Genomic DNA, 23,641 nt, shown 5'->3' on the forward strand with positions numbered 1-23,641 from the left:
TAATCTAGCACATTCCCTAGGGGAAGGCCATGAATTTGAAACACTTACTTCAAATTATCGCAGGGTTTGTGGTCCCATTCTGTCAAAACGACAAGTTCACGGACTGCTGCTGTAATGGTTTGAACCTCACTGTAACGTATTGACGCATTGGGTACACTCGTTCCACTCTAGCACTTGCATTGTCGCTCACACTATGACTTTCCGAAGGTCACACATTTACTCTGCAGCTTTGCGCAATTTCACCTTCGCCCAATACTCGCCTTGTAGTCGCTCTGATAGTACTGCTATCTGGAGAATAGCATGTGATCGAAGTCGAGGCTGTTAGTGCAGGTATCTTGTCGGTAGAATTGTTTTTATTTAGGTGTGGTTTAGCAGGGCATGTGTAGAGATAACAATTCTCCCTCTTCCCAAACAGCATCAGGATGTCCTCATTACAGCACCTCACCCTAAACAGGCGTGAGAGTTTTAAAACAGCGAAATTATAAGTCTTTTTGAATGAGGGTAGCGTCAGGCCAAGATGTTGAAAGAACGATTCTTATTGGTGGGCAGAGGTCGCTGCATAGCAGGTCCTAATGTCAAGGGCAGTCATGACAGCCATTCTTCACAAAGTTCACCGAGAGGTGACGTGTTCATAATGAGATTCTTAAACTCACTGCAGGATTACTAACCCGTGACCTGAGATGAGGTTGGGAAATTGAGCTGCTGGTTCGCCTCTTTCCTTCACCTGCGCATATATTCTTTATATACCCATCTCTCTCTCTCTGTCACTCTGTTTCTCCATCTCTCTTTTAATATACAGTGTGCTTCTGATAAGACGTTTTCACTGACAAATTGCGTTAACCCTTTGCAGAAATTAAGTAACGCTTTTTAAAGTACCATTCCGTTTATTTTTCATTTCGCCTTTGCTTTGTTTCGTAGGAGTGACTTATTTTACGATATTTCTTCCCTTTTGTTTATAGCTCAATTTCCCAGTCCTCATACTACGACAGCCTCCGCTTGTCAGGAAACCGTATGCAATTTTTTCTCAACTGGAAGACAAAAAGATACAAGGAAAAGTAATCTGCAGTTAAAGCCAAAAGTCTTACAAAATGTATCCAAAGACCGGCCTCACTCCTTAGTGGATCTTAAAGCCTACAAAGACACAAAAATATTGGTTGCTAAATTTTTGGAACATTCAAATTGCAGCCTCCCTCCTGAAGTGCGGCATGTAGTGAACAGCATAAAATCTGTCATAAAATCTGATGAAAGACACATGGAAGAAGCCATCTTTAGTGCCAACATACTAGACCAGGTATTGTACGTCTTATTAAGTGTTTATTCTTATGCTTAGAAATACGGAGCTTCCCTAACTGAAGTGGGTGACAGTTTTAGTACTATTATTTGCAAACAGCAGATATGCAATTCATTCAGTGTCACTGACGCCAAGTTTTTTAAATCTCTGCAGAAGAGTCACTGCATATCTTGATAACATATCTGCAGTCAAATGTATGCTTAAGTTTCTATTATCAGGACATTTGGAGATGGGGTTCTGCTTGGTCCCTTAGAACTAAGGATTTACTTGCTTTGTGTATTCTTTCTGCATTATTTTCTAGTAATGCTTAAAGCATAGGTACGCTGGAGATTTAACTGATTTATTGATTTATTTGCTTTTTATCCAAAATGTAAAGAACTAAGGGGGTTATTCAAACTTTGGAGGAGGTGTTAATCCGTCCCAAAAGTGACGGAAAAGTGACGGATTTACCACCAGCCGTATTACGAGTCCATTATATCCTATGGAACTCGTAATACGTCTGGTGGTATATCCGTCACTTTACCGTCACTTTTGGGACAGATTAACACTCCTCCAAAGTTAGAATAACCCCCTATGTCCACAGTGGAAATCATAACACCAAGGGATCCAATGTAGGTCCAGGTAGGACGGATCTATGTCATTTTCAAGATAACCACTAGCTAGATAAATTAATTACATTTAGATTTAGGACCATATGTGCTCTATAAATGTGTATTTGCACTCATGCAGTGCAAAACATATATATGACATCCCTATTTGTAATTTTGACCACCTTGAGAAGGACCCATATTGGGTCAAAATGTATTGGTCTTTGCCGACCTGGACATTAAAATTTCCTCACGGAGTGGAGTGCTGCGAACTTCTGTCAAAAATGTTGTTTTATGCATATCACCCAGTGGCGGTCACCACTGGGTAGTTGTAGTTAGGACCACGTTTCTGTAGAGAAGTCATTTTTTAGTTTCCTTATAACTTTGGCACCATTTAATGAATCTTCATATAAGTTTCCCCAGAAAATATCATTACCTCAGCTCCTTCCTGGAAAGTTTTGGGTGGTCCATCAAGCGGGAGCTGAGAAAAAGGTGTGGGAGTTCCAAAACACATTTTGTCAGTTCATTTTACCATAGGAAAATTGAACAGCATTACAGCAAAAACTGCTGAACAGATTTACACCAAAATTTGGCAGAAAGCAAGATCTTGGTTCAGAAAGTGTGATATTTGTGATTTGGTGTAAATCTGTTCAGTATTTTTTGAGAAATCAGGCCACAAAAACTTTGTACATATCACATTGCAGAGGATCTGCAGAGATAAGAGATCTCAAGATGAGATATGATTGGCTGCCATTACATCAAATGTTGCGGCAGCCATCTTAGAACTCGAGACCCGTCCCAAGCCCTGAAAAAAGGTAAAACAAGATACAAGAGAACAGTGTAGGCATACCCTTCTCTCGAGGCCTGCTGAGGAGGGAGAGAGGGGGAGTCCCAAAGGGACCCACCCTGGGCTAAAAATGTTTTCTCTAAATTTTGCAACAGGTTTGAGGTGTATCTGCAAACCTACAGCAGAATTTTAGAAAGAAAAACACCTTCTGGGTAGGCCAGGACACAGGATGTGCCAAATTTAGACATTTTAGGGGAGGGGGCATGTGGCTACCTCCATAAGCCTTCAGGAGGCCACAGGAACCCCATCCGTTGGGACCGTGGTTAAGTGAATGGGGAGTGGGCAAAAGCTCCAGGGACCTCATCGCACAGGGAAGATTCAAAACTAAATCTAAGGGGGCATGCCCCCTCCCTAAGCCTACAAAGCCCCCTGGTACACCATTCCAAAGAGCAGAAAGTATTTTTAAAAAGGGGACAAGGTGGGCTGTCCCCTCGCCAAGCCCTGTAAGGCCCCTGGGGACCGATTCTCCAACGGCCACTATTTCCAATAGGGGCAGGGGGACATGAGGCCCCCCTTTCTGAGCCTTTAAAGGGCCTTGGGACCCCATCCCCCAAGGCCGGCTCAAAATGAGTCCTGGTGAGCCTACTCCTGGAAGCACAGGCTGGGGAAAAAAAAAATGCATTCCCACTAGAGGTGTGCAGGGAGCTCCACCCTGCTGGCAGAGCTAATGGAGTTCTTGGAACTGAGTTAGTCCAAAAACTCCACTTGCTCTGCCAGCAGAGCTCACCCAGTGAGTACTGCAGCCGAGGTATGGGCTGCACAGCGCAAATGCAGACAGTCTGCGCTTGCACCGTGCAGTGTACACCGGAGCCCGAGAGTAGGCAAGAAGCCAGAAGGAGGCAGCCACTGCAGACTCGACGTAGGACAACAAGGAGAGAGGATCCTCTGGAAGACCCAGGTAAATCCTTGTCTCTTCTTTTTTTTTTTTTGTGCACACTGGTACACAAAGAAGGACTGTAACAGCAGCTTTTGCTGAATTCAGGCCAGGGCCGTAGGCATTGAAAGCTGACGTTTCAGGCCTCTTGTGTACTGGTCTGTCCCGTGTGCACTGCCCATGGAGGCAGGCAGGTGCACAACAGGCCTGGCAGATTTCGCTGCCTATGGCCCTGGCCTGAATTCAGACCAGGGCCATAGGCAGCAAAAGCTGCTGTTTCAGGCCTCTTGTGTACCGACTGTGTACAGTTCACACAGGCCAGGCTGGTGCACAAAAGATCTGAAACAGCAGCTTTCACTGCCTACAGCCCTCTCCTGAATGCGCCCGATCTTGGAAGCGCTAAGCAGGGTCGGGCCTGGCTAACCAGGCCTGTCCCTGCTTAGCGCTTCCGAGATCTGCCGCATTCAGGACTCTGCGGGTCACAGAACTTCGCCTATGCGAAATTCCACAGAGTTTTTATTCAACTCTGCGGAATTCCATGGAGTCGGAATCTGTGAACTCCTCCCAGGCCTAATTCCCACAAGACAGGAGCTGAAAAAATGCTCCCTCTGGGTGGTAGCACCCATTTGTTTCATTGTCTCTGCTCTTGCGGATGGGAAACAGCGATTGCTTCCACCTGGTGGGTGCATAGAAAAATACCTGCTGCACTCTCCCACCTCAAAAAATGATACCAGCATGGGGATGGGGTCCCTGGGGTCTGTAAAGGCCAGGTTCGGGCACAGCATGCCCCCCTTCCCGTAAAAACTTAGGAGATGGTGTCCCTGGGGCCTATAAAGGGAAATAAACAAAAGAATTTCCAACTAACGTTGGCACCAAGGATGGGTGCTGGCAGTGGAACCAGTAGCCTCCCCACAGATGACCCTGTAGAAACAAGTATATTGATGTCCTTGATGGGCCCGGGACAGCCAAAAAATAATTTAAAAAAATAATAAATGAGTGGCTTCTCCTGCTGCTCACCTATTATTCACTGCTTCTTGCAAGTAGAGTCCCATAATGCCCTGCAAGGGCTTTTAAGCATATTTTTTCAGCATGGTGTGCATCCTAGAAGAGGTAGGGGTTGAGGCACTATCAAGCATTTTTTTAATGTTGTAGAAGGCTGCAGGAAGTGCAGCAGTCCCTCAGAAACATTTAAACAAATGGTAAGTCTCTTGTGTCATTAAATCCATGACCCCAGGAGAGCTTACCATATGTTTTTAAAGCCCTGTTGGCTGGATTTCTATACTCTTCAAGTGAAGTGCAAAGCCCCCTGTGGTTAGTTGCAGCCAGGTCCTGCACCCAACGTACACCAAAGTCACTGAAAAAAAGGTTAAAGGACCCTTGTAGCACACTGATTTAAAGAAAAAAAAAACTTAAATTGGCCAGTTATAGTTATGTCAAATATCTCAAACTCATGTCTTAAGTTTCTATAACTCACATCATCACCATGCACTGCTAATAACCCCCCATATTGTATCCACCTCTTCTATCTTTTGTATGCAGAGATCTTTACTCCGACTGCAGAGATCTCTGCACATGTATGTATATGTTGTAGTAATAAATGTGGGAGTTGCTGTGTGAATGTGTTACGCAATCACTTCACACATTGCCTCTGATGATAAGCCTGACTGCTCTGCGCCAACCTACCAGAGGGTGAGCACAGGTTATCAGGTTATCTTTGGTGTGTATCTGACTTGCCCAGACTAGAGTGGTGGGATCTGCCTGGCATAGGTGCATACCCAAGCCAACCAGAAACCCCAATTCTAACAGGCAGCACCTAAGCTCCTAACGGAGAGAAGTATGCCTTCAATGCTGCCATTTATATTTGACTTGCAAGATGGCTCACATCCAAATGATGCTCAGTGGTGACTACAACTATTTCTTGTAAACTGACTTAGACTGCTTTCACGCCAAGCTGTTTTATAAAATTATTGAAATGATTATGGTGCTAAGCATGTGATGGATGAGCAGACCAATGGTGACTGCTTGATGCTATAATTCAATAATATTCATTCTACTCCCTGATGTATAACATAAATGTCAGATTAGATTAAGAACTGTGTTCCATGTCTACAAGGCAGTGTCACACAGACTGAACAGTTGGATAGGACTCAGCTGGATTTTGTCATGTTCAAGATTGCAGGCCTCATTTACAAGAAACTGACACATTGGCCCGATGTGTCAGATTTCTTGTGCTGCTCAACTATTCCCTAATTACGCCTTGGGTGTGCTGTATTTTACTATACCGAGCTCCTTGGTGCACATTTTCACAGATGTGTGAGAAATTCTGATGCATCTGTGGCACGAAACTGATGTATTGCTGGACTAGCGTAAAAGAACAACCCTACTCCAGCAATGCGAGGAAGGCTCCCACCGACAAAAGCCCTGCGTCAGTTTAATGCCTACTCTGAGCAGACGTTAAAATTTTGAAGCAATGAAGTTGCAGAATGATGCAGTGAAATTTTGTAAATTTCACTGTGTCAGTTCTGCATTGCTTCTTGCCTGGGAATGCCTACCTTGCATATATGATACCTGGTGCAGGTATAATGTGACGCAAGGGTTTACAAACTGACGCCCAGCACCACCGCTGTGTCAAACAAAATGATGCAACATTGGCACCTAGGCCTTGTAAATGAGGTCTTGAGCCTTTTGTGAGTTCTGGAGAGACTCCGTACAACATTACTTTAGGGAAAAGAGGGCACCACTTCTGATGTATTATTTCATTAGAAAATCTTCAAGGTGGAACCAAGGAGGCCATTAGGCAACTGTATTAACTCAATGGTATTGTTGATCAATAAATCCACACTGCCCCAGCATCTCCATGTCAATAGTTCAGTCTTAGAACTCAAAGGGCAGCACCTAAATACTGAACCTATGACCCCTCATATGAATTTCAGAATCAGGGAACTCCAACAGAGAATGAAATGGCAGATTTGGGATACTGGGCAATGGCTAATCACTTTTCAGAGTGGGAACATCTTGGCTTCAGGACCCTTCTGGGTTGATAGAGATTCAACAGTTACAGTACACACAAGATTCCTTGCCTGGCAATGATTCATAGTTTCATGGATTCTCCATTTTGTACAATTAGTTCATTTGATACTGCATCCCACACATTTGTAATTGTTCCCTTCTATGGTTCTCCTGCATAACCCCTTTTGGGCCTAATTATGAGTGGCATAGATAGTTCCAACCTGTGCATAAATCTCTGTTCACTCATGCTTTGCCATTATGAGTTTGAAGGTATTTAACACGTGATAATTATCAGATGTGTTAAATAACTCAATCTTTGTTACATTTCCGCAGGTCGACCCTGAGAAATATAACAGGGGGAAAGCATATAGTATTTACCATATCATGTGGATTTTGGTGTGTTAAATACCAAAATCCACATGTTATTCACCAACAACTCGTCATAGGTGTTATTTATTGCATGCGATTCATAAGGTAGTCCCCTGGTATTGGTATTCATCAGGTGTGATAAATGGCTCCTAAACCCATAATTAGACCCTTACTCTTTACCTTGTGCGCACTCACCCCTGTTTGGGGTAAGTTGTTTTCGGAGCAAGGCCACCTTCTTATGATCTTTGGTCCACAATATGTGGGCATGCTGGGGAGCAACAATTGTATTTATATAGACCTCTCCTATCATAACTGCACCGCTTGTCCAAGATTCAGGTAAGCTGGCTGGTTTTACGGGGTCTGTGGTTGTTTATAAAAGAACATTCATAAAGTCATACTGTATACTTATCTCTGCGTCTTTCTCGCACTCAATTAACTTACTCCCTAACCTACACCCTCTAATAGTGGGTTATTAGGCTTATTTGCAGTAAAATGCTATTCCGCCTCAGGCTGTTACAGACCTGAGACAGCAAGCACTCCTGTGTTTTCCCTCTCTCTTCCCTGTTGTTGCTGCCCTTCTCTAGTGAGATATTTGAACAAAACTCTCAACGAATCTACATCTTTGTTGAAGTTTAACAGCCCATCCTAAAGAGAGAAAAATATCACAAACGTTGTACTCTGAGGGACTCTTAATTACTTGCAATGCTAATGAAACTTGAACAAAGGGGCTCACCGATAGCACAAAAATGTGATAGGGGAGAAATTATATTTGCCAATACTAAAATAAATGGCACAGTTTAATGACACATTTGTAGTCTACTATACTGAACATGACAGATGATTGGACACAGTGATCCAAGTGAGTATAGAGGTTAATAGGAAACTATTAGGGAAATTGCCTCTTGGCTTACACGGCCTACATGTGGATTTGTACCTAGCCTACTCCGACATATATCCCCTGCGACTAGTGCAAATATACTCCACCACGTTAGTGAAGAGAAGCCTCACTGATGCAACATGGGAGGCTTTGCTTCTTACCACCCCCCATAGACATACCTCTTATAGTCCCATCTCCAGGCGGAATTCAGATTCCAAAATCTAAACTATGCTTCCAGCTAAGAGACTACGGGTTAGAGATACAAACACATTTACTAGTCATAAACCCTGCAGTTCGGTAAGTCACAGGGGTTTGGACCAGTAAATGTGTTTTTTGAATGTACTAAACCCATTTAGTGAGTCCTGCGTCAACACAGCCAGTTCAGTTTTACACATCTGACTTACTATACCCCTAGGGAGGTCAATAAGATATATTTGACAAGGTCTTCCTCATGCATAGGCTGTTGATATGGCAATGTTGTGTCTTATAATGTGGGAATTTTTAGAAGTGATACATTGTTGTAAGGGGCTTACTGGGAGGCAGAAGGATTGTGTACCCCAGTGGGTTGTGTTCTTGGCCTTTTCGTGTGACCGAAAGCCAAGGAAGCAGACACCAACAGGCCTAATCACAAACAGCAACTTATAGTATGACTAGTATTATTACAGTAGTATTACTGATGCACTATAAAATGCTATTCACATATCTACGGGGGAGGTCTATGCCTCCACCTCTTCTATCTTTTGTATGCAGAGATCTTTACTCCGACTGCAGAGATCTCTGCACATGTATGTATATGTTGTAGTAATAAATGTGGGAGTTGCTGGAATATGGCGCATACTACTAAAGGGGAGAGGTTAGAGAATGAACATGGATTGGTTTAGAGTGTAGAGATGGTTTTAGGGAAGAATGTGCACTCCCCTACAAAATAACCAAGCCCATTGCTCTTCACAAACAATCCTTATATAGTTACGACAGCCACGAAGGACCCAAAACAGTTGCAAATCGAGGAAGTCCAGCACCACACATTGCCAAACACCAGTATTGCAACACCTTCCCATAGAAAATATTGGAAGTAGGGATTTATATTAAGACCCCAAAGGAAGTGATGTTAAAATAAATACAATTGTTTACATCAGTGGTTCCCAACCTGTGGTCCGCGGACCCCCAGGGGTCCGTGACACATTCCCAGGGGGTCCGCAGGCCTGAGTTGGCAGGAAGACACCTCTCCAGCTGGGGCCTCCCAGAAACACGAGCGTGTTTTTCTATTCATTACTTTATTTATGCAGCAGTTTAAAAAGCACTTCAAATTCATCCACCAACTTTCACGCAAAAAATAAAAAGGTAAAGAGAACTCATATGATTAATGTTCCTGCAGGAGAGAGATGGGAGGTTTGACTAGCGATAGTTCTGACTCATCTAAGGTAGCGCAGAGGGTTAACATGCCTGCTGCAAAGAACGTACATTATGCAAAGAACAATATTTTATGTGCACGGCACAGTGGGTTACTGCTTTTGTGACAGATTATTTTGTCACTGTGCATTTCATAAATTACAATCGTGATGTAGCACAAAGAGCTATGAACTGCGGTCAAAGAGCTGCATGCAACCTGCCTGGCAGAAATTAGCAATTTATGTCAACAAATGTTTGCTTGCATAGGCATACATTCTTATTATTAAAGTCAATGCTAACCACAGTGTTATGTTCTGAATCCCGAGTTTGCACATCTCCAAACTAAGCACGCTTACAAAATGCCTACCAGTATAAATGACGTGAATACTACACTTTGTAGTCCACTGTAAAGCGCTCCAACACCCTACAGTGGTATGAGAGGTGCTATTAAACAAATGAATTACATGTGACAGAGAGGTTATGAAGAGAAGAGAGGCCCTTATGGTTTTACTTCCTTTCCCCACCACATTTATATGTGAAAAAGCTTCTCAGCTCTTATGTACCTAAAAATAGAAACAAATGGCTTGGGAAATGTAGAATCTGACCAGAGGATTCTGCTTCCCTACATAAAACCAAATATTGAAAAGTTAGTCATCGAGATGCAGTATCGACCTTCCCATTAAAATCTTTTGATTTTTGTGCATATTTTCAAAATAAAATAATTATATCTTTAGTAATTTAAGTATTTGTTTGGTGGGTTCTTGTTTGTGTATTTTTTGAAAATTACTGTTTTAATTCTTGAAATTTAAATTGTACAAATTGCTTGGGGGTCCCCGGCTTTCAACAGTGATTCGGTGGGGGTCCTCGGGAGTCAAAAGGTTGGGAACCACTGGTTTACATTATTTAAAAAATCAATTATTTAATGTTAAAATCATCTATTAATAAGACATATGTATTATTTTTTAAATATTTTAATACCGTTCTAAATTATAACAATGAATGTAACAATAATGTCTAATTAAATGACTTTCAATTAATTCTAAACATTATTTTTAATGATGTTAATATACAATAAAAAATATTTTCTTTAGATGCAATTCTTTTTTTAATTCAAACTTCAGAAACATCATTTTAGTTTAATATTTACATCAGTTACATTTGTTTGAATTAAGTTATTACTGTGACATTTTATTATAGTATACTACATTCAAAATAAATATATCAAATAATTAGTATTAACATTCCAGATAAAAATATTTTCCTTAATTTTTAAGAGTTTAATAAACTTGTAAACTTTTCCCTATACTTTATCATTTGGAGATATTTGCTATTTCAGGGGGCGTGCACATGTACATCCACACTGTTGAATAACTTTACACTCTTAAATGCTGAATAACATAAAGTAGTAAATCTACTTGTAGTGAATCTACAAATGTAGGGCCTGGTTCACAAAAGTAACTTTCGCGTTTGAGTAATTTACACTCTTAAGCAAGTTTAATACTTTTTGACTATTCACAAAATATGAGTGTAAATTTACTTGAAATGTGTACTAACATGTTACCACCAAATAGTCCAAATTGAAGAGCATGGAGGCTCTTCACACATGACAGTAGCTACTCACAAAGGTAACTTACACATTTAATGTACTCAGAATTTGGAGTAACCTTACACTCGGATTTTGTGAATAGCAAAACATAGTGAAGTTACTCAAAAGTGTAAGAGTCATTTACCATCCTCTCAAGATAAGATATCTTCTGTTGAATGGCAAACTTTATGCATACAAATGAATGTACTGGCAAATTATTATGAGTTTCCTTGCAGAGTACTATTTAAGAGGCCATGTTTTTTTTTGGAATTGTGAATGGAAAGCAGGATTTTCAATGCACTGTTTTTACTGAATTTTTATAAATGCTCCTCATGGAAAGGATAGTCTCCAAGTCCAACTTTAGGATGTTGAGTTCACTTACTTCATTCACCTGCTGATTCCAGCTGTTGGGGACAGTCCAAGAAATTAGCAGATCGTGCTATGGGGTGAAAAAGAGCAGTGCTACTGGTGAAAGCAGGCTCTGTCGATGGAGCAAGTGGCCTGTGCCAGTGGAGAGAGTTGCTTGAAGTTGGTGACTGTCTCCTTAGAAAGGTTTTGGGCACCTGCACTTATTTTACATATATATATATATATAAATTTATATATATATACTCACACAAAACCATTTAAATTCAACAGTTATAGTTATACTTATTTCAAGACATTATCTCGTGATTTAAGGTAACTATAACTCGTGCCACGCCATGCACAGATTTCTTGTCCCTATTTCTAGTGCAAATGTTTCAGTTATATTATCAATGATGTCACAGAAGATGTCATTACTGATGTAATATGTGAGGTAAGTAGCAATGTGTGGCGAGGGAGCGAATAACTGCAAACCGAGGGTGGGCACTTCGGGACATAGGAAGTCGACCCTTGGAGGGTGGCGGTCCCCAGGGGCAATTATGGCTAGCCCTGTGGAGGAGTCCCTGGAGCCAAAATTGGCCCAGGAGGGGGGCAGCACAGCTGCCCTCCACTTAGAAATTATCCAAAGCCCCAGGGAGGTGGTGGTCTTCGGGGCAAGGCAGCCCCTCCCTCTACTCAGTTTTTCCATGGCACCTGGGGAGATATCAGCCCCAGGGCATAAAATGTGCCCATGAGGGGGGTCCATGGGCCCCCTCTTCATTTAAAGGCCCATCACTGGGAAGGTCGTGGTTCTCGGGCCGTAAACAGCCTTTGGTGTGCAGCCCTCCTCCACCATATTTTCAGCCTGCCCCGTGGAGGTGGTGGCCAAGATTGCCCAAAGGGAGGGGGGCAGCGTGTGCCCCCCCCTCAAAATATTAATTAAAAATTGTCCCAGGGAAATGGCCCACCCAGGGGCTGGGTTTAAACAAGGGCGGGAGGCCTTGCTTGTTTTTTTTTTAAATGATCACATGGATTTACAGATCCTCTGTGATTTTCATCGTACAACTTACCTAAGAAATGCTCTATGGCCCCGGCGGGGTCCCACCAGTAGGCCAGCGGGTCAGGGTATTACAATCCTGCTCCCTTCTCTTTTCTAACTTTTGTTCCGGAACTCAGAGTCCGTCTTTCTGGTTGGAGTGTTGGCAGCCAATCAGATCTCAGAATGAGATGTGTCAGATCCGCGGAGGATCTGCAGCTCTAGAAATCTTTATTTTTTTCTTTAAATATCTCAAAAACTACTGTACCGATTTACACCAAATAACAAAAAAAGATAATTATTGACCAAGCTCTACCTTTCTGCCAAATGTGGTGTAATTTTGTTCAGCAGTTTAGCTTGTAGTCATGTTCAAAATCCCTATAGAAAATTGCATGGGGAAAACCTGTTTAGGGGCCCTGTCTTTCTTGACCCCCTACTTGATGGATCACCACAAAACTTTCAAGACAGTAGCTAAATGAATTAGCATGCACGATTTCAATTTTTTTTGACTCATGCCCAAAGGCAACTGTAATTCACGCCCTTACCATGCACAGTTTTCTGGGCAATAATTTTATTGCATATGTTGCAGTGATAACATCAAAGATGCCATAGAAGGTGTCATCAGTGATATAAAGTGTGGAGTAAGTAGCTGCGTAAGTTGTAGTTACCTTAGGGTGCAAGTTATACTTACTTGAAAAAACTCTAACTATAACTGCTGAATTTCTAAGGTTTTGTGCGAGTAAATTCAGAGCCTAAAAATATTGTCCCTGTAACCTTTGTTTTTTCAGGAAATTTCTATGCATTTTTTAGCACGCACAAACATGAATATAAGCATTGCTGCACACAGGCTTTGGCCGTGTGCAGCAGGGTTTGGTCACAGGCCAGGCCTGACAGCCAACCCTCCTGCATGCACCCAAACCCAAGCATGAATATGGATACAGTGGATGTTTTTTTTCTTTCAATTTTTTCTAGATTCGCGAAACCTCAAGTGGATACGCGAATCCGGTATCTATCAGTGAGTCTGCGGATCCGCAAATCGGACCAAAACAAAATAATTGGGCCACGAAATCCCTGGCGGTAAGGATACTGGTGACAGGAATACTCATTCCTGTCTCCACACCAGGACTCCCCAACCCCCCCCATGCAGGACCCTCAACCCCATCAAATGTCCTCCACCCCCCAAGCAGCACCACCCCCACACCCCTGATGCCCGTTCTGACCCCTCCACCCCATCCCTGTTCTGACCACCCTGCCCCATCCATGCATGCACACACCACACTCACATACATCCATGCAAACATCCATGCTCAATCATTCACACACACATGCACACATGGCCACGACACCCCCACCACCCCCACATATAGGCATTCACAAAAGCACACACACACTTGCACACATCCACACAAACACACACAATACCACCTACCCCCTCCATTCACACACACACACCCCCCCATTCACGCACACAACACTCAACACCCCCCCTATCGGACAATCACCTTACCTGGTGGTCGCTGTGGTCATCCGGGAGGGAAAGGGGTACATGGAGCTTGCTCCGCCGCCAGCGCTCCACCAACACAACACCCCCACGTCATCTACAATATTGTAATGCAGCGGGCAGGGTTGTGGTGATGTGGCGGTGGCGACGGAGCAAGCTCCACCAGACCGCCGACTACCAGTATGGCTGCTGGCTGCTTCCCCGCCATATAGTGGCGGAGAGCAGCCTGCAGCCACAATATGGCAATCTGAAGACCGTCAACACTGGCAGTCATATGGCGGAGGTGACTTCAGCGGTCTACAAAATAGACTGCTAAAGTCATAGTGAGGGCCAATGTCTTTAGCCCCGGGGAGGGTGGCATTCCCGGGGGGGATGGTGGCATGCAGCCACCAGCATACACAATGTCTTCAGTCCCGGGGAGGTGGCAGTCCCTGGGGTTGAAGGGGGGCTGCATAAGCTTCATTCATTGTGAATTTAACCCTGGGGAGGTGGCTGTCCGGGGCTTTTGGGGTGGCCATATGGGCCCCTCCCAATTTTAAATAAACACTTTGACCTGGGGAGGTGGTGGGTCCCTGGGGCTAATCTAGGCCCTAGGAGGAGGGCCCTGTTTGCCTCCTCCTTTTCCAATGCCCCCCTAACCTTGCCCACCAGGGGGCTGTTTACAAAACAAGCGCGGGAGCCCATCCTTTTTTTTTTTTTTTCATTTTTGCCCAGATCTGCGGATCCACTGCTACTCTTGGTGAAAATTTAAAAAACAAAATGCATTTTTGCTCGGGGGACCCCAGCACCAGAGCTAAGAGGTCAGGGTGTCCCTATCCTGGCCCTTTTTTTTTTCTTTTTTTTCTGGGACTCAGCTGAAGCCGAGTCCCAAGATGGCTGCCAAACCTTGGTGATGTGCTGGCAGTCAATCAGATCGGAGGGTTCGCGGAGCCTTCGCATCCCTATATATACAATTTATTTTTTTCTTTAATTTCTTAAAATCTACTAAATGCATTTATGTCAAATAACAGAAAGGGCATTTTCTGGACAAAGGGCTACCTTTCTGCCAAATTTGGTGTAAATCCATCCAGTGATTCGGCCGCTATTCCTGTTCAAAATCCCTATGAAACTGCATAGGGAAAAAGTGGTTTGGGACCCCCCTTTTTTCTCAGCTCCTGCTTGATGGATCACCTCAAAACTTTGCAGACAGCAGCTGGAGTGGGTGTCGTATTTTTTTTATTTGTTTTACATTTCGGGAAGATTAATTAAACAGCTCCAAAGTTATGAGTAAAACAAAAAATGCTTTTTCTATAGAAACTATGGCCCAGAAAGTGCCAAAAATAGCAGCGCCAGTGCCAGTATTAAGAAGAATAAGGCGTACCCTTGCATTTTCCCCTGCGATGGCACTGAATTAGGCTGCCTAGGGCCAACGCAGGCATCCTTGCACCGTAGTGCAAGGGTTTCTGCGTTGAGGGGATAGATTGTTCATGTGCAGGAAGGTGCCCCTTCCTGCACATAATCTATAATGACGATTTGCCACTTCTATGTGTGCTGCAAAACACAGCACACATAGAAGTACCAAAGCACAATTTAGAATGATTGTTTAAGGACACCTTCCTGCATGTAAACAATTGTCCGTGGCATTTTTCTTCTTCTATGTGTACTGCAGAATGCAGTTTCGGCTGGACTGCTCCCATGGGGAACAGGGTCAAGACTGATTTGCATATGGCTGGACCCAAACTGGGGTGGCATGGTGAGCAAAAGAATTAATGGATTAAACCCATATCTGTGACTCAGGGTGAATGTTTGATTGGTTCTGCATTCTGTCCATCATTTGTGCTTCTTTGCTTTTGTTGCCATAAGTGCGGCGGGTATGCCCAGATGTGGGTCCCGGGCTCACTGTGCCACTAGATTCAAGCTAGTCTGGCTGATGAAGGGTGATACCCTGAAACCGGTCCCAGGATGCTTGTTTCCGGTCCAGGAAGGACCTGGCCTGGCAGTTCAGGCTGGACTACTCCCATGGGGAACAGGGTCATGACTGATTTTCATATGACTGGGCCCAAACAGGGGTGGCAAAAGAACGATGGATTAAACTCAGGTCTGTGACTGGGGGTGAATGTTTGATTGGTTCTGCATTCTGTCCATCATTTGTGTTTCTTTACTCGTAAATCGGAGGCAGCGTCAAAAGTAATGGGTGTTGTGGTGGAACGCCCACAGCAACACCCATTGCACTCCCCTCTGATGCAGAAAACTGCGTCGGAGGGGCCCATATTTACAAAAAAGTTGCAGTACACCTCCTTGTAAATATGGAGCAGTGCTTAGCCCCACTGAAGAATCACGAAAAGAGACACTCTGGTAGCACTAGGGGCTCTTAAATATGCCCCATGTCTTAACTATAACTACCTAGTGACGACCGCCACTATGTTATATATATATATATATAATTATATATATATATATATTTTATAACAAATTAAGAACCTGTTTCAATCCACGTAATAATAGATCAATTAAGTAAATGCTAATACGATTGAAGGCAAACATTTTTATGAGATTTCTTTTTTTCATGATCTTGTTTCTGTTGTGTACATGTTGAGTCATTTTATTATGCTATATGTATTTTTATTTTGTAGCTTTACATGCCACCACAGGGCAAAGGTTGTTCTGAAATGTCCAATCCCGTTTACAATGAAATGTGTGAGATTGTTATAGGAAGATACATTTTTATATTTGTTTTTCTAAAGGCAAATAATATATAATTGCAAAGGGAAAACACTAAAACTATGCATTATTGTTGACCCTACCTAAGCTTAATAATGACGTTTCCTTTAAATAAATGATAAAATTACAAACTTCAACTGGCAAAATCCACATTGAAAATATTTTGTTCTTTTGTTCATCCTCTATTTGCAGGTGTTTACAACCTCCCAACAGAATGCGAACACCTCTAGGAAGAGATTGCAGGAAGACCTTCACCTTCAGAGCTGTGGGGCTTTGAGTTCCCCAGTAGTCTTCCCACGAAGGACAAGCTTAACACAGAGTCTAGAACGGGACAGACCGCACAGTTTAGTTAGTGTTTGTCGGGAGACCATCCTTTGATGATTAAAATGGAAGAAAAGCTCCTTCCTGCATACTAGAATGCACAGGTGTGTGCAAAAACGGTTACACCGGTGATGAACTTATTAACATTTTGGCATTTGGCCAGATTAAAATGAACAAGCAAAAGCGTCTTCCTTGTTGACGTCAATATTATATTGTTCAGCAGAAGGATAGTGCTTCTGTGAATGTCAACCAAGATTTGCAAAAACAAAAAGATGACGCTGTAACTTGGAACTAAAACCCTTTTACAAGCAAGGCAGATTTAATTTATTTGTTTTTAATAATTATTCAGTTGCTGCTGCAATGTATATTTCTTGAAGCACTTCACAAAGTAAGATGAAACATTGTACAACTAAAAGTTGTATTACATGAATGTACCTCAAAGTGTTATGATTATGATCAGTGTTTTAATTAAAATATGTTTTTGAAATGATGTGATTGATTGCACATTGGCTTGAGCTGGTTCAGAAGCTTATTTCTGGTCAATAAATGAGTTTTATCGAAGTGTAGAGGGCGAGAACGTACCATCCAATAGCAAAGGCAAATGTGGTATTTAAAGCATAATAGTTCCTCTTTTTCAGAATGTGAGAAATAAAACTGCTACTTGCAGATGAGCTACTGAAGATTTTATCTTCAAACATCGTGGATTGAATTCCTAGGTGGTATTTCTCAATGACATTGTATAATGTATCCAGGTCTCTCTGGCCTTTGTAGTGGTTCCCATGTATGACAAAGATTGTTCCTCCCAGTGTATTATGCACTCTCGTATTAGAATGCTGCTCTAATTTAGGTAAGGTGAGGAGTGTTTCACTAGGGTGAAGGGCAGACAAGTGCATCATTAAAGAACCTTTTTTATTTACATCTTGACTGTACTTCCTTAGTTTTGCATGGAACCGCAGGAGCTGATCGATAAAGGTCACGTTGATTCATTTGATACCTTGATTGCAAATTTAAATGGAAAGGGAAACGAAGCGATACACTAAGTATTAACAGTCTATTCTGCCCTCACCCTTGAAAATACCAAAAAGGACAATAAATATACAAGTTAATTTTTCTTTTTTTCTTTTGGTTTAAGTTATTTTTATTGGGATTTTATAAAACAAACAGTAGAACTACAGTACAGAGGGAAGAAATAAAGATCTCTCCTATTGGGGTATGATGAAGGACGTTAGTTACATAATGAGTTATCAACAGAGGTATGTTATCAAAGAGGCATATAGTTGTGGCAAACCTGGTATCTTTGGAGCGTGGAGCTGTGTTGGCCTGGGTGTCAGAGGTAAAATAAAGTGCTATAGGGTTAATAATTAGAGTTATTGTGATGTGGGATACCCAAGGGAGTATCGTGTTATAGGAGGGAAGAGAGGAAAGAAAAAGGGGACTGAGGAAAGTAGAAGAAATAGAGAGAGGGATGTTAGAGTAAAGAAGCAGAAATAGAAAGAGGGAGGTTAGTAGAAAGCAGAGAGCGTAGAAGGGGGAGCAGAGGGTGGTTAGCTGTATGGGGGACAGAGAAGGGTGGATTGGGAAGGGGATTGGGGAGAGGGGGTGGAGGGCTGGCAACTATGATGTATGTGTCTAGTTTCAGTCAGATTGTTTGCTTTTTCTTTGAGGGAGATGTTAGGAAGGGGTTTAATGAGTTGTTGGCACCCCTGGTGGATAGTACCCATTCCCACTAAGCTTTAGTAAAAACTTTGCAGAGGTTTGTCCATTCAGAAAGTATGGCTTTAATGATGATTGGTATTAGTATTTCCCATGCGATACCACTTTTTTAGTCTAAACGTTTGAAGAGTTTGGGGGTTTGGGGGAGACAAACCAGTGCTATAGAGGCGAGGTCAGGTATCCAATCTATCTGAAGGATCTTCGATATTATGGACCAAAGTTCAGACCAAACCTTTTTGCTGTAGGTTCAATCAAGCAGCATATGGGGTAAGTCAGCTGTGGGGACTTTGCAGACCCAGCTTATATAGACTGTTGGTGATCCAGTGGGCCATGTAAGTGGTCCATAGTTTACATTGAGCTAGTTCTGATGTGGGTTCATTAGATGTTAGGTTGGTCAAAATTGATGGCCAGTTAAGGGACAGACTCTGTGTGATGTCTGCTATATTTAAGTGGGATTCTCCTTTATCTTATATTAAATTGGTTAGGGAAGAAGTTGTGGAAGTTAGTAAGGAGTAGATTTTAGAAGCTATATGCCCTCCCTTGGCAATACTCTTCAGTGTTGAAGGAAGGTCAGGTGTTTTTGGGGGTTTGTGTTTGGTGATAATAATTTTAATCTTTAAAAAGGTAAAGAAACCAATTTCAACAAGTTCCAATCTGGATTTGAGTTGTGAGAAGGGTATGGTGTCTGAAAGGGAACCTAGATCTCCTATAAAGAGGATGCCTTTGTGAACCCATTTCTTTTCAAATATTGTTTTGGTCTCTGATTTAAGGTTAGCGTAGTGCCATAATGACTAGTGTGTCGAGTGGCCTATTTTGTTAGGAAGTTTATTGTCAATTTTGTGTAGAGCTTGTACTGTGAATACTTGCAGAGTGTTCTGTCTTTATTGCCTTGGTGGTTATGAGGGCTGGGAGGGATAGTGGTAGGGCTAGGGAGATTTCTATGTTGACCCAAGTGGGGAGAGCTATGTAGGTTGGTGAAACAAGGTTGAAGCCCCTGTCTCACTAGGAATGCCATTTGGAATCTGCAGTAGTCAGGGAGGTTTAGGCCTCTGAGTTTCTTTGGGAGGCATTCTTTTTTTAAGGCTATTCTTGGTCCTTTGTGGTTGTGTATGAGATCTATCTTGCTGAAGAAGTTATCTGATAGATGGATTGATAACATGCTGATGAGATCATCATTTTAATTGTTTTAATATGATTCACCAGGTGACAAATCTGGCAGACTATTTATCAAGGAGCCCTTTTATTTTGGTTAGGGTAGTTTTTTTATTGTGATCAAATTATTCTCTGAGATTTTGATTGAACCAGAGGCCAAGGTATTTTATTTTGTCTGGGGACTATTTTAGGCCAATTTCCCCTATAATTGACTTGTTTCAACGGATGTTCAGGGGCAGACCCTCCATTGTATCCTTATCAACGGTGTAACCTGAGACAGCAGCATAATCCTAGAATGCTATCTGCATATGCTGCCAGTTTTGTTGTCCATCTGGGAATGGGATACCTGGAATGTAAGGGTTCTCTCAAACTTTTATGAGCAGTGGTTCCAGAGTAAGAAGGAAGAGGAGCGGTAAGAGGGGGCAACCTTGCCTAGTGCCTTTTGCATACTGTAGCTAGTTGATAGGTATCCGTTGATGTTAATTCTGGCTATTAGTTCCTTGTATAGTGCCAACATCACTTTTAGAGAGATTGGGGCTGAGATTAAATGCTGCGAGAGTGGATTTTAGGAAAGACCATGTAGGAAAGTTCTCCATTTTGCCATGGTCACCCCAAAATGTTTTGGACAGATTCTGGTGGTTAATGGTGATTACTGACTCTTGGCTGTTCCCTGATACTGCTTACCAGTCCCAGGGCCAGTGTTCTGTGTAAAGTGGATATGCAAATTAGGCTAATTATAATTGGCAGTCTCAACCTACATATAAATTCCTATAAGTCCTGTTAGACTTTTTATCCGTGGCGTGGTCTCCCTTAACTTTTTGCCTCTGTCCCCCAGGTTGTTGATGTGTGCTGGACTCTAATTGTAATGTTTTTGTAACTCTAGGCACTTTACCACTGCTAACCAGTGCTAAAGTGCAAGTGCTCCTTTGCAAAGTGTGTATGTAATTGGCTTATCCATGATTGGCATATTTGATTTATTAGTAAGTCCCTAGTACAGTACACGAGAGGTGCCCAGGGCCTGTAAATCAAATGCTACTAGTGGGCCTGCAGCACTGGTTGTGCCACCCACTTAAGTAGCTCTGTAATCATGTCTCAGACCTGCCATTGCAGTGTCTGTGTGTGCAGTTTTAACTGTAAATTCGACTTGGCAAGTGTACCCACTAGCCAGGCCTAAACCTTCCCTTTTCTTACATGTCAGACACCCCTAAGGTAGGCCCTAGGGAGCCCAAAGGGCAGGGTGCAGTGTATGGTTAAGGTACGACATATAGTAATGTGTTTTATATGTCCTGACAGTGAAATATTGCTAAATTCATTTTTCACTGTTGCAAGGCCTGTCCCTCTCATAGGTTAACATGGGGGCTACCTTTAAATCTGATTAAAGTGTAGATTCCCTTTGGGAGTGGATGGACATGTGGAGTTTGGGGTCTCTGAGCTCAGAATTTAAAAATACATCCTTTAGTAAAGTTGATTTTAGGATTGTGTGTTTGAAAATGGCACTTTTAGAAAGTGAGCATTTTCTTGCTTATATTATTTCTGTGACTCTGCCTATTTGTGGATTCCCTGTCTGGGTCAGTTTGACAGCTGGGCTGGTTGCACCTCACACTAGACAGTGACACAAAGGGAGCTGGGGTTTAGTCTGCATATCCTGATGAGCCATCTGTGCTAAGAAGGAGGGGAGGAGCGGTCACTCACACCTGAAAGGGCTGTGCCTGCCCTCACACAATGCAGTCTCCAGCCCCCTTGTGAGTGTCTAGGGCCTGGCCTGGACAAGGCAGGATTTCACATTCAAAAGAGACTTTACTTTGAAGTAGGCCTACTTCAAGGGAAAAATTGGGTATAAGAAGGGCACCCAAAACCACAGACTTGAAAAACACTTCTGGAAACAAGAGGAACCTCTGCCTGGAGAAGAGCTGAAGACCCGAGGAAGAAGAGCTGCTCTGTCTGTGACTGTGCTTTGTGGAGCAATCCTGCAGTTGCTGCTTCTGCCAGAGTAAGAGGGCAGAGACTGGACTTTATGTACATTCCATCTTGAGAAGAAATCTCCATGGGCTTGATCTAGAGCTTGCCTCCTGTTGTTTCAAGTGTCAGGGACAGCAAAGACTTCTCTCTGCCAGCACCTGGGGTCTCTGGAGAGACTCCTACTCTGCCCTGTGGTGCCCATCCAGTTCCTAGGACCCTGAAAGGAGAAGCTGACAGACTAAAGACAAGGAAATCCACGTACAGAGCGCCTTGCGGGGAAAAGATCGAAGTGACTCCGATCTGCGGCTGAAAAAAATGACACGCCGCCGGTTCCGCAGCTGAGAAGCGACGCACGCCGGAAACGCGACCGAAGAACTGATGCACAAAGCAGGAGAAAAGACGTGCCGCATCACTGACGGAGGCTGGGAGATCACCACCTGCGCTGTGGGGTTTTCGGATCATCGTGCAGCTGGATTTCCGACTCAAATACCGCTGGGCGTGGAAAAACAACAAAAGGCCTGCCCGGACCTGAGAGTGCTGACCGGATCGACGCATCGCTCTCCTGCGGAGAGAAGAAATGACACGCCCGACCCGGAAAAAGGAGAAACAACGCACGGTCCCACTTGTCAGTGGAATCAACGCATTGTAAGCCCTTTTTGACGCGCACTCGCCTGTGCTAGGTTATTTTTGATGCACCCAAGGTACTTTTTCACATTAACAAGGTTAGTGTGTGTTTAAAACTACTTAAAGACTCTTTTTGCATTTTTATTGATAACTTGACTTGTGTATTGTAGATTTTTGTTGTTCTGGTCTTGTTTTGTTTAGATAAATATTTCCTATTTTTCAAAACTGATGTTGTTTCATTTTGTAGTGTTTTCATTAAGTTACTGTGTGTTGGTACAAATATTTTACACCTAGTACTCTGAAGTTAAACCTACTGCTCTGCCAAGCAAGGGGGTAAGCAGGGGTTAGCTTAGGGTGATTCTCTTTTACCCTGACTAGAATGAGGGTCCTTGCTTGAACAGGGGGTAACCTAACTGTCAACCAAAGACCCCATTTCTAAGAGGGCATGCAGGTTTAGGGACCCCAACATAGGTAGTGCAGTCATAGGTGCACTGCTGAGGTGCCCAGTGAGACTGTAAAGGCAGGCCTGCCTTGCTGGCTGTTTTTAAACTAAAGTTATATGCAAATTCGACTTTGGAATTAAAAGTACTTCCAAATCCTTAAACTACTTTATTTTCGCATATATCAACCCCAAGGTGTGCACTAAGTGCCCCTAGGGTTGGTTGCTATGTAGCTATAAGCAGGGGCCTTATAAAAATTGCTCCATAAGCCCTGGTGAGGTAAAGTAGCCAAATTCCCTCACTGTGGTGAATGGGCTCCATAGGCTAAAATGGGGAGGCTTTGCTTTAATTAATAGAGTCCCAAAAGGAGCCAGATATTTTGAGTTTGGTATCAAACTGTTATAAACCCCACTACTTGCCATTGCTGGATTTAATATTACTAGCTCAGGGAAAGTGTTTTAGAACTGTACCTGAAAGCTGCCAACTTCAGCTCTGTAGTGCCCCTCTCTGATTGGACAGCCTCTGGCAGCCTGGCCAGACTGTCCCAATGAGAAGTGAAGTGGCTTGGGCTGGACACAAAGGAAGTGCCTGGGGGAGGAGATCTACCTCAGCTGATGGTGAAACGGGATGGGGAGAGCAGCCACACTGGTCTGAAAAGGAGGGAAGGGCATTTGGAGAAGCTCTGGACCTCCCTTATTTCCTGCAACCCCAGACAACTAGGTGCCCTCTTAATTAGATTAGGTGAGGGTAGGAGAGAGGTGTGGAGGATTTTGAGCCACACCAGTGGGTGGGCTCAGCCAGACCTAACCTCCAAAATTCAGTTGCAGCCATTATGAATTTTTAAAGAACTGGGACTGACATTTGCCACACTTCCCAGGAAGTGGTCATCCAAGGGGGGAGTGGCCTGCCTTTGATTAGACAGTTGTCCTTCCTGCTTTTCACCCCAGGAGAAAAGAGCAAGGATACATTTGGCAGAGCTGCGCCCACACCTCAGATCCCTACAAGGAACAACATCAGAAGAA

General features: G+C 43.1%; 1 protein-coding gene across 1 annotated transcript in view; it reads left to right on the forward strand.

Annotated features, from left to right (window-relative positions):
• ENTREP2 (endosomal transmembrane epsin interactor 2) overlaps positions 1 to 17,646 on the forward strand; it is a 1,414,698-nt gene extending 1,397,052 nt beyond the window's left edge. Inside the window, exons 11-12 of the mRNA XM_069222382.1 lie at positions 960 to 1,291; positions 16,603 to 17,646. Coding sequence (XP_069078483.1) covers positions 960 to 1,291; positions 16,603 to 16,788 — 518 coding nt within the window. The 3' untranslated portion in view covers positions 16,789 to 17,646. The remainder of the gene's footprint in view (positions 1 to 959; positions 1,292 to 16,602) is intronic.
• Positions 17,647 to 23,641: the final 5,995 nt, after the last annotated feature.

Source organism: Pleurodeles waltl, chromosome 3_1 (genome assembly GCF_031143425.1).
Source record: "Pleurodeles waltl isolate 20211129_DDA chromosome 3_1, aPleWal1.hap1.20221129, whole genome shotgun sequence".
NCBI classification, from domain to species: Eukaryota; Metazoa; Chordata; class Amphibia; order Caudata; family Salamandridae; genus Pleurodeles; species Pleurodeles waltl.